Source organism: Misgurnus anguillicaudatus, chromosome 23 (assembly GCF_027580225.2).
Source record: "Misgurnus anguillicaudatus chromosome 23, ASM2758022v2, whole genome shotgun sequence".
Taxonomy (NCBI): Eukaryota; Metazoa; Chordata; class Actinopteri; order Cypriniformes; family Cobitidae; genus Misgurnus; species Misgurnus anguillicaudatus.
In genome coordinates, this window is record NC_073359.2 from 22,025,653 (window position 1) to 22,037,500 (window position 11,848).

At 36.2% G+C, this 11,848-nt stretch overlaps 2 protein-coding genes across 3 annotated transcripts in view; one reads left to right on the forward strand and one right to left on the reverse strand.

Annotated features, from left to right (window-relative positions):
* gpc5b (glypican 5b) overlaps positions 1–2,990 on the reverse strand; it is a 51,595-nt gene extending 48,605 nt beyond the window's left edge. Inside the window, exons 1-2 of one of the 2 annotated variants that reach the window (XM_073861988.1) lie at positions 2,576–2,990; positions 284–445 (exon numbers count right to left, since the gene is read on the reverse strand). In XM_073861988.1, coding sequence (XP_073718089.1) covers positions 284–445; positions 2,576–2,744 — 331 coding nt within the window. In that variant the 5' untranslated portion in view covers positions 2,745–2,990. The remainder of the gene's footprint in view (positions 1–283; positions 446–2,575) is intronic. The other variant, XM_073861987.1, reaches the window with a different exon arrangement.
* A 1,322-nt stretch (positions 2,991–4,312) lies between these two features.
* On the forward strand, positions 4,313–6,659 carry rpp21 (ribonuclease P subunit p21). The gene is made up of 5 exons (XM_073861648.1): positions 4,313–4,510; positions 4,596–4,693; positions 4,790–4,875; positions 5,290–5,424; positions 5,941–6,659. Exons 1-5 carry the CDS (start codon positions 4,454–4,456, stop codon positions 6,030–6,032), a joined length of 468 nt encoding a protein of 155 aa, XP_073717749.1. The 5' UTR covers positions 4,313–4,453; the 3' UTR covers positions 6,033–6,659.
* Positions 6,660–11,848: the final 5,189 nt, after the last annotated feature.

Consider the following 11,848-nt stretch of genomic DNA (forward strand, 5'->3'; position numbering starts at 1 on the left):
GATTGGGTGTCCGTATAGCTCAATTGTGTTAGAGGTCATGGGTTTGATTCTTTTCATTTGGATAAAAGCATCTGCCAAATGCATTCACTTAGCAAAAGCACTTCTACATAAGCTGCACGTCCTTGACACAAAAGCAATAGAAATACTGCAAGCACCACTTCCATATGTGCATACAAAATGTGTTGCTGCTGCTGTTCCTAGGGTTTGATCCTACAACCTCATGGTCAGAAGACATATTTAAACACAACAGCATTCACTCGATTCAGAAGGGCTCAATACATACCTTGGAAGGACGATGCATGGCCCAGGAGGAGATATTTCAGTTCAAAGCTATAGGATCGAATGTTCTGGATGGTGTCCGTCTGGGCAGCGTTGTAATACGCCTCCTCCATCTTGCGAGTGCAACAGGTGGGACCTTGATGTTTACAGATGAGAAGATCTGCATCTGTGCAGGGTGAGGCGTAGAAATAACACACACACACAAAACACAAAACCAGTCTTAAGGGTATATTTGTAGCAATAGCCAATACATTGCATGGGTGAAAATTATAGATTTTTATTTTATACCAAAAATCATTAGGATATTAAGTAAAGGCCATGCTCCATGAAAATATTTTGTACATTTATATTATTGTGAGTAGATTCAGTACTAGGGACGAAATTGGACAACTTTAAAGCCGATTTTCTCCATTCCAGATTTTCAAATAGTTGTATCTCGGCAAAATACTGTCCTCAGGGTTTCCACGGGTCCTTAAAATCCTTGAAAGTTTGTCAATCTGGGGGGAAAATTCAAGGTCCTGGGAAGTTTTTGAAAATATACATACATAGATACAGGTCATTGAAAGTGCTTGAATTTATTGTATGCAAGAAGTTTTATGGGAAAAAAATCCATATTATTCCCTGTGTAGTGTAGGATAATATCATAAAAATTCTAGTCTTTTTAAGCACACGTGCTAAACTGTTCGCTTTAAATGCTTATATCTTCTGTATGCGAATGTTGATTCATACCAAAATGCTTTTTTGCATAATTGTGTTTGACACATGAAAACGTCTCGGGTTACGTATGTAACTGTTGTTCCCTGAGAAGGGAACGAGACGCTGCGTCTCCCTTCCATACGTCCTGCATCCCTGTAACGCCATCTTTGGCAATATTTCAGATAGCGATATACTTACTGGCTCCCGCGTCACCCTGTTTTTGTCGTTAAGCCTCACCATTGGTTGAATTTGATTGATATACACATTCAGACGCACTTACTCCTGGAGGTGTCCCCAAAGTGTCACCGCAGTGACGCAGCGCGAGTTCCCTCAAAAGGGAATTGTAACAATGTATCTTAAAAGGTAACACGATGTAACCTTGCTCTCACTTGAAATGTGTCCCCACATTTAGTCCTTGAATTTGAGGGTACTGGACCTGGAAAGTCCTTGAAAGGTCCTTGAATTTGAAGTTAACTAAGGTGTGGGAACCCTGTGTCCTATCCTAACAAACTATTCATCAATGGAAATGTATTAGATGATGTATAAATCTCAATTAAAAAAAAAAAGATCCTTATGACTGGTTTTGTGTTTCGGGGTCACATATGTGGTCATTTGCTTTTCTTTAAGGGACAGCTAACAGAAAATATAAAGATTCAACCATGTACTTACTTTTGTGTCTTTCGAAACCAGACCTACACAACAAGCTGCTGTCTTCTATATAATAAAGTTAATGGTTCCATATAAAGTTAATGGTGACCACAGCTGTTAAGCAAGACTTTCAATGCTAGATATAATTGTTATCTCCCTCTTGAATAACACCTTTGTTATTATACTTCATTTATTTTTCATGCATGCAACTTTTTCTACTTTGATACAACCCCTGATCACCATCCACATTTATTGCCGCAGCAAACGCACATAATGATGATGCGTGCCTTGAATGCATTGTAGGTCATTATGGATACAATTGTCTGCCAGATGCATAAATGTAATGTAAAAGTCAGTCACAGAGGTCTAGTATGAAGTGAAAGAGATCACACGTGAGTTAGAGTAAGATCCTGATATCTGCCTTGTCCCATGTGACCAATTTTACACCAATAGGATCCCACAAGTCATGCATTAGAACAGCTGAATGCAATCACAGCGATACTCCTGACCTCGCTCACCTCCTCTGCGATGTCTCCCCTTTCTACACTCCATCCACACTTAACCCCTCACGTTCTGTTTGGGGTCCGGGGGACCCCCGGGTCAGACTCATATTGATCCCAAACAGAAGCAATTTTAGTATATTGGATGATTAGGTTTCTGAAAATGCCCAACACATATTCCTAGGGTTTTTGAGCTGACCTCAATCTCAGCAATGTTAGCCTGTATTACATTTTGTCACCACCACCAAAATTTCTGATTTATGATTCACATCTGTCTGTCTGTCAGATACAGTAGATAGATAGATAGATAGATAGATAGATAGATAGATAGATAGATAGATAGATAGATAGATAGATAGATAGATAGATAGATAGATAGATAGATAGATCTTTAAAATGCACTACACACAGCTATCTTAGACACTGTCATTGTGTTGTATGTATAAACGAACCTGTTGCTGCAGTCTCCGGGACCCATTTTAATGGTCCGACCTGCCGCAGCTGGAAAGCGGTTTTTACTTCATGACAGCTTTGCGCACTGGCGCACTCAACTCTCCATATTAACACACTGAAGTGCAGAAACCAAAGCCAACATATACTCGATACTGTCCTGCGGAGCATTGCAACATCTCAGTCCATATAAAGCCGTCTGAGCCAATGAATAAAATAAAATAAAAAAACTCAGGACAAGTCTTCAGAAATAATATCCAGAAAAGTTACGCAGCATTGACAAGCCGGTTAAGTGAATTATGCAAAAGTTTTCGGACTCTTGTAAAGCAGAGGCTTCACATACTGGCGTACATTTACATACTGGTTTGGAGACGTGTGTGTGTGTGTGTGTGCGCGTGTGTATTTGCGTGTTTGTGTGCGCGTGTGTGTATGTGTGTGTGTGTGTGCGCGCGCGCGTGTGTGTGTAGAGCGAGCGAGAGAGAGAGAGAGAGAGGAGAGAGAGCGCGACTGCTTGCTGCCAGTTTTGTGTGTTACCCATCCTAACTTCCTACTGTATGACACACCAAAACTTTATGTATTCCCAAAAGTTATATAACTTAATAAACAAGTTTCAAATGTGTTACTTTCAAATTGGGTATGTATATATATATATATATATATATATATATATATATATATATATATATATATATATATATATATATATATATATATATATATATATATATATATATATATTGTTGTTACTAATTTGATTCTGGCATGGATTGAAAAATAATTAGGGCTGGGCATAAATTAATCTAGAATAATCTCATACAAAATAAAATATTTTTTTTGCATAATATATGAGTTTGTGATGTGTGTAAATATTATGTATATTTAAACACACACACATACATATATATAAAATTAAGAAATGTTTTATTGTTTTTTAATTTATATATAATTTAGAATATATAAAAATATAAATAAATAAATATATATACACATGTATGTTTTTTAAATACATACATGAATGTGTGTGTATTTATATATACATAATAATTACACACAGCACAAACTCATATGTTATGCAAAAAAAATAGTTTAATCTAGATTAATCTATGCCCAGCTCTAAACATAATACTTTTGTAGATAACCTAGTACCGACCCACATAAAAAATACTGAAGTAAACTTATATTTACTATAGTAAATTGTGGGACAATTATAGTGTGAACTTTACCATAGTAAATATTCAAGTAGGCCTACTATTTACTACCGTTTATAACTAAAGTTAATATTACAGAATAGTATACTTTAACAAAGTCTTGTAATTACTACACGATATTATAATTTTTAATTCAGTTTACAATATTAAACTAAGAAAGTAATACTAAAGTACAATATTTTTTAAAAGAAGAAATCACATTTTTTTGCCGCTTCGCACATTTGAAACGGTGCTGACTAGAATGTATACAGCTATGGACAAATCTCGCGAGATGTTGGGTTTATATTAGATTTTTAGGTACGATTAGGATAAAAAAAAACAGCGGTTCTGGCTAGATATCATTCAGCTACGTCCAAACTCCTTTGAAATGTTTGGTTTAGGGTTAGGTTTAGGTGCAGAATTAGGATGAAAACAGCGCTCATTCGGCGAGAATTCATGAGATTTGGTCTGTACGTGTATCCCTTCTAGCCACAACCAGCTGAAGCGCGCGTGTGTTAACTGCATCGCTGATCCGCTAGATGGCAATATGCAGCAAATATAATGATTCAACCCACCGCTTAGAAGAAGACGGAGAAAACATTCATGCTGCAAACGTCGCATGACTTTCACTTATAATATTTAGTTTACTTATAATTTGTAAATTTGATACTACTGACCCGTCCCTTAGTAAACATGGCTGGAAACATCAAAGATAAAGAAGCATACCAACGCCTTAACTTCCTCTATCAGGTTTGTAAGACTGTGTTAGTTAGTTTTGCCTGCCTATATATTTACTCCAAACTTTCTCATGACGTTATATATGTATGGGTTTTAGGCGGCTCATTGTGTTTTGGCGCAAAATCCTCAAAATATCGAAGTGGCAAGATTTTACTGCTTTACTCAGAAGACCATCTCCAAACGACTGGTGCTGAGGCAGTAAGTAGATTTACTGTTTAGATAATGATGTTGATTTCAAATAAACAAACACATTTGCGATGGGGTTTCATTAAAATGTGACATTGTCTCTCCGCAAGATCCATCAGTGAAGAGAAGCATTTGCAAGAAGTGTTGTACTTTATTGATACCAGGTGTCACATCAACTGTGAGACAGAAAAGTAAGTCTACCTATCTATCTATGCTTACATTCAAAGTGACTTACAAATATAGTAACGATGCAAAATTTAAAGGGATAGTTCACCCAAAAATGAAAATCCTGTCATCATTTACTCACCCTCATGTTGATTCTGTTGAACACAAGAGAAGATATTTTGAGGAACGTTTGTAACCAAACACTGTTCATGAGCCCCATTCACTTTCATAGTAGGAAAAAGAATACTATGGAAGTCAATGGGGCCTCTGATCAGTTTGGTTACAAACATTACTCAACATATCTTAGTGTTCATTAGAACAAAGAAATTTATACAGATTTGTAAAAAGTTAATGATAACATCATTTTCATTTTTGGTGAGTTATCCTTAAGTGTTATTCAAATCAAATGCAATATGTTATATGTAAATTATATATCAAAGGTGGACCCAGAGGACAGCGCAAGACCATCGTCCGATGTTTAAGTTGTGGACTGACCAAACGATTTCCAAACAACCCAAAGCATAAACTATGGGTGGATCAACCTGAAGCTCAGCTTGAAAACCAGACCCCACAAGGTAAAGCACACGTATCTATAGACTGACTATCTTGCCATTAGCCCTGCACATGTTTTTGAGTTTAACATTATACATGCTTCATATTTCAAGTTTATACATGATTTGAATTAATCGTTTGCAGAATGAAAGTTTTTGTTTGCATCATGTGTGTGTGTTCATTGTGTATAATAATTATTTATATATAAACACACATGCATGTATATATTTAAGAAATATATTACATTTTATATTTATGTATAATTTATATTATATATAAATATTTAATCTAGAAATATTTTTTCCTTAAAATTATACATGCATGTAAACAAAACTTTTATTCTGCAAACGATTAGTCATGATTAATCATTATGCAGCCCTAATTTGAACAAACCCCCTATTGCCCAGTTTTAACCATTTAAGCATGAATACTTTATATGCACTCTTTGTTCCACTGAAATGAGCTTTGCGAGATCAATCTTCATTCTAGTTATACATGAATTAGTGGTTTATCAAGTTGCATTTATCTGCCATCCACAGATGCTGGTCCTTCATCTAAGTCCACAACCCAAGGGAAAAAGTCAAATGTCAAAAGTGGTCCAGCTTCCACAACAGAGAAGACTACAGTTTAGACCAATCTGGCTTGTGAAAGCTGAGACCATTGGTTACAAAGACATTATATACGTCGGTATAAATACATTAATTTTTTTATATTCGACAATGCTTTATTCAGTCTTCAAATATTTATTTTATCAAGAAGTGAAGTGCAATATGTTTAAAATTAAACACTTGAAGTCGCTTTGAATTGCAATTCGAAACAGAAACATCTGCTTTAATTGCAATAAAGTAGTCAAGCGATTCTGTTATTAATTTTTTAACGTTTACATTCTTTGTGACTTTTATCGAAAGAAGGCATTTGTTTTTTTATTACCCTCAAGCGCAAGGGATCCTGAAATGAAGTGTTGGCTTGAGTAACTGAGCTGTCTTTGATATTTGCATTGTTGTCCAGATTATCATTTACAAGTGTACTTAAATGCGTTAACTCATTTTAGCTAAATAACTTCAAATTGCTTTGGCAATTTGTGCACAAGTGTTTCCCTCCGTGTAATGATTTCTTGATGTTCGGCTCTGTGCTGCATACCCAAGTTGAATGTAAAAGTTTGATATTCCTGCATTTGATGTTTATGAGCGTAACAAAAGCCTCTCTGTGCATATCAATGCACGATCATAAATTATTAAAATTTGCATGCAACATCCGACACAGAAAATATCTCGGATTTTCAATGCCTTTGCATATTCATCTTTGTGCCTTGTAAATAATTTATAAGTGATATTAAGACATTTATTCATGTGTTTGTGTAATTCAGCCAGTGCTGATGTTCTTAATTGGATGGGATATGGATCGTGTCTAAACACATTATAACGCTTCCATCCCAGGGAGATCTATGGGATGTCAATAAGGCAGAGACACAAAGTACCAAGAGGCTTCATCTAAGTCGAAGAGCTTGAATTAAGGAACTGAATCTATTGCCCTAAGGGCCGGGACACGATGCAGAGGAAGACTGGATTTAATTCAATTTGCATTGTATAGTGTCAGCGGGAGTACATTAGAAATTAAAATCGTAATATTTTCACTTCCTTCGCTGTATCTAAGAGAGTTCGAGGTGAATGAAAGTTTAAAGGAAGATTTAGATCTATTGGATGTGGGGTTTTGGTTCTGTAAAACATTCTCATTTTCTTATTATAGATGACTTGGCGAATTAGATAAAACATAAAACTTACAGTTTGTAAAGGTAGAAGTCATTTTGCGAATGTAGGGGTGAGTTTACATAATTTTGCCTTGAGTGGACTTTTTTTTTCAACAAATAGTCACATTTTGCACAAAATTTGCCATTACTGTAATGGAAATAGTTTTTTTAAGTAGCGTTTAAACTAAAGCAGCAAAATATTTATTTATTTACTGCACTGTCAAACATTTGCCACCTTTTTTATTTTTAAGTACTACTCAAATTGGCTTTTTATTTACCTAATTAATTTCAGTTAAGCATTTTCAAATTACCGTATTTTTACGAGTTACAGCTAAAAATTTGCAGCATTTTTGTCAAATCAATAAATATTTTTATGTTACTTTAACTTAAAAATGATGTTAATCAATTTCAACTTGAATTTATAAGCTATGTCAACTTTTTAAACCAAAACTTAAAGTAGAATGTTGAATTGACTTGCAAAACCAAGTTGTAGCATTTAACTTCATGCTACATATCTTTTACAGTGGCCAAAATTTAAAAATCTTAAAGGCGGGGTGCATGATCTCTGAAAGCCAATGTTGACATTTGAAATCACCTAAACAAACACGCCCCTACCCCAATAAAATCTGGACCTTCTTTTGATAGATCCGCCCCACACATATGCAACCCAGGCAACGACATTGGTTAGTAGGCACGCCCATTACTGCTGATTGGCTACAAGTGTGTTTTGATAGTCGCCCCGACTCCCTTTTCCAAAGTGTTTTTCGAAAATCACACACCCCGCCTTTAAGTTAAAATGGCTTGTAAAGCCAATGTGTTTGTACAGTACTTAAAAATTTAAGGCATCCAAATATGTTTTACAATGTACTGTTAAAAAAATGTAATGGTATTGTAATATTTTACAGTATAATACAGTAAAATGTTTTATTAGGTTACTAGTTTGAAACTAGCAAATTAATATAAAATAGTTTATTAGCAGTCATGTGCTTACACCACATTGTAAAAATAAAATGCAACATAAAGTTTTAAAATCAATACAACCTACTCTTTAGGTTTTGACTTATGATAAGTTAACATAACTTAAAAAAACAAGTTGAAATTGTTTAGCTTAATTTGTTAAGTTAAAGTAACAAAATATTTGTTGATATTTTTATAGTGCAGTTATTTTACAACAGCTTTGACCGTAGCTCATTTCTTTATTAAACGATTTATAAGAAAATGTAATTTTAATGTACGGTTAGGCTAATATAAATAAACACCTTAACTAACATTTATACTGCAGTGTGCTTTATCTAAACACGTGTTCGACACTAGAGATGGGGGATGTGTACTTTGCAGGGCGCATATTGCCAATATTTCTCATTGGTGCATGAATTTTTAAAATGCTGAGAAAATGCTCTCCATAATATGACCCAAAGTGTGTCCACTGTTCCTCTGAGCCGTGACATTTCTGTGTTTGCCCGTCCTGTTTTCGTCTAAGGGGAAAACAAAACCACTTCTGAATTGTCAGAAGCATTTTGCATGCCCAATAGCTATACTCTTGATTGTTTTTGGCAGTGCAAGGGATCCAAAAACATGAAGCGAATATCAAGCCCACAAGGAAGAGCCAACATATGGTACGTTTCTTAGTCGTATATTCGTGTGGTTTTCAACAAAGCAAATTAGTTGGGAAAAGAACTACACTATTAATACGGGTTGTTTTGTAAACAATTATTTTAAGGTTAACTGATATGAATGCAATTGCGTAAATCCAGCCAATCACATTTAAATTTGGTTTCTTGGCAATCTCACCACAAAGCAAATGTTAGCCCAGTTCATGTTTCATTCGGGAAGATTTGTGTGTTGGATATCAGCAGAAATAAAGCGATACTTTCATAATGATATCAATAAAGTATTTTGGCAGCAGTGGTATTAGAAACATAAGGAGCACGGGCCATAAACATTAGAATGATTTGCATTTATTGACAAATGATAAAACCTCTCACCAGCCCTCGCAAAACATGCCTGCAAATGTTGGCCAGGTCGTAGGCTGGTTTTGGATACACAACGCTCCTGCAAATTGAACAACGAGGAGAATAGAGCTAAAAAGATTAGCCACTACATAGCAGAAGCTGTCAACTGTGATTATCCATAAGCACGAGCCAAGCCGTATTAGTCACGAGAAAAATTAGATGGGGAAATTGCGGCAAGAATGTATCGGAGGGACAACAGAGGCGAAAGCGTCAGATGCTAATCTCTTTTTATTTTTAAATACCCTTTAAATATAGGACTGTGGAAATCAATTTTGTTGCTTAAAGTGGAGGATTTACTTTTTTACGCCACTTTCATAACCGTTATTATAGCTAGTATGTTACAAGGTCGCTTTTCGTTAATGATGCACAATTAAATAAAGAGCAAGCTGTAAATATTTTATTCAGGCAAGTTTATAGAGCAATATTTTTTTGCCGTTTTATATTGATTTCTGTGCAAAAAAAATAGTGCAGTGCACATTCTTAACAAGGTTGATCATTTCGCCTAAATTAGGTTGTAACTTATGTTCCGGCTTCACGTTAGTTAAATAATGCAAACATTTTCAGAAATGTTCGTTTCTTTTTCTTCAAATTGTTTGACTAACAGGGTTGAATCAACGCTATCTCTTGTCAGTTCATACGTATTTTACGAGGTGGCTAATCCGTATTAATTTGTACGACCATATTCATACATTTTTGTATGATTTGCCTTAACCCCTGCGACGTTGGGGTTACCCTCAATTTCCACCGACTGCGGAGCGGCTGCGGATCCGCTGCGGAACGGCGGCGGAGTCAATCGGTTTCCATTCAATTCAATGTGTGTATTTCCACTGACTGCGTTCCGAATCCGTCACAGCTCCGGCCATCCGCAGCCCTCCGGCACAAATACGCAGAGCTTCTATTTTTGACGGATGCCGGACAGCTCCGCAGGGCAGAGCCATGAATTTATCGCGTGATCATACCTAAATTCACGAGATCTCGTGTTGGGATCTGGGCTGGTTTGTAATAACGTCATAATTCAACGTCATAACGGGCGGAGACAGAACTAGATATCGCGCGATCTTCATGTGAATTTGCGAGAACTCATGGGTCCACGTCACTTCAGCACGCAGCCGCTCTGCAACAAATACGGATCCGGTGGGTATTGGCGGATGGCGGAGTGCGGAGCCGTAACGCAGCGGAGCCGATCTGCAGCCGCTCCGCAGTCGGTGGAAATCCGGGGTTAGGGGTGGGGTTTCGTTATTGTTTTTTAATGATAATCGTACCTTTTTTTGCGTGATTAACGTCATACTTCTTTATACAAATTAGCCAACTCGTAAAATATGTACGAATTCTCGTGTGATTAGGTTGGGTTGAATACACAACAGCTTGATGACTACTAGGAATAAAAAAAAAAACGTGATTGCATTTGCTAAGCCAGGGGTTTTCAAACTGGGCATCCCCCGGAAGGTTCTAGGGGTCCCCAGAAAATATCAAAAGTCTTCCGTGTAACCAATTATTTAGGTTTGTAGGCAATTGCTGCCTTCATAATATCACAATTTCTATTTATCTACACTCAAAAAAATGAAATGTTGGATTTACTTAACGAATTGTGTGGAACCTGTTGACAAAATATTTTTAAGTAAACTCAACGAACAATAATTAAGTTAATTTAACAAAAGAAGATTAAGTAACCTTAACAAACAACAGTTGAGTTGATTGTACATAAAAAAATAATTAATGATGACAAAAATTTGAATAATGCCATTTTATAAACTCCACCCCTTTTATCTAATAACTCCTTAACACTGAATCAATCAATCAATCAATCAAACATAGTGCAGCTGCTTAATACAACTAATCATATAAGCCTCTTAATTATAACTTATCAAGTACATCACAAATATATTTGAAATGAAATGTTACATTTCAAACCATTAATTTGTTTGTTTTTGTTCTAATAATATATCAGAACAAGTTAAATCAGTCATAGTTGGCCACAGGTACCTATCTAATGGTGCTACACTTCTGCAAGAGGGTGCCAAAACAACAACAATTACCCATAATACACTGCAACATCATTAGCCAATGAGATGCCAGTCTGTATTGGTTTTATTAATCTGTTAATTTTACACTGTTATTTTGGCTGAACAAATAATTTGTAAGTAAAGCTGACAAGACACACCTTTTTGTTGAATAAACTCAATTAAATTAAGTTCATGTTGTTAAATAAATTTTTTTAAGTAATCACAATATGAAAGGATTAAGTAAAACTGACAAAGGCGAAAGTTCATTTTTTTGAGTGTACGCTCTCAGAATAAAAGAGGTAAGAAGACTTTTGTACAAGAAGGTACTGGGGCAGTACCTTTTCAAAAACTACATTTTTGTACCTAAAAGATGCATATTGTTACCTCATAGGGACGCACTGGTACCCCAGAGGTACGCACTGGTACCCCAGAGGTACGCACTGGTACCCCAGAGGTACGCACTGGTACCCCAGAGGTACGCACTGGTACCCCAGAGGTACGCACTGGTAACCTGATGGTACGCACTGGTACCCTGGAGGTACACACTGGTACCGCAAAGATACGCACTGGTACCCTGGAGGTACGCACTGGTACCTCAAAGGGACGCACTGGTACCTCAGAGGAACGCACTGGTACCCCAGAGGTACGCACTGGTACCTCAAAGATACACACTGGTAACCTGATG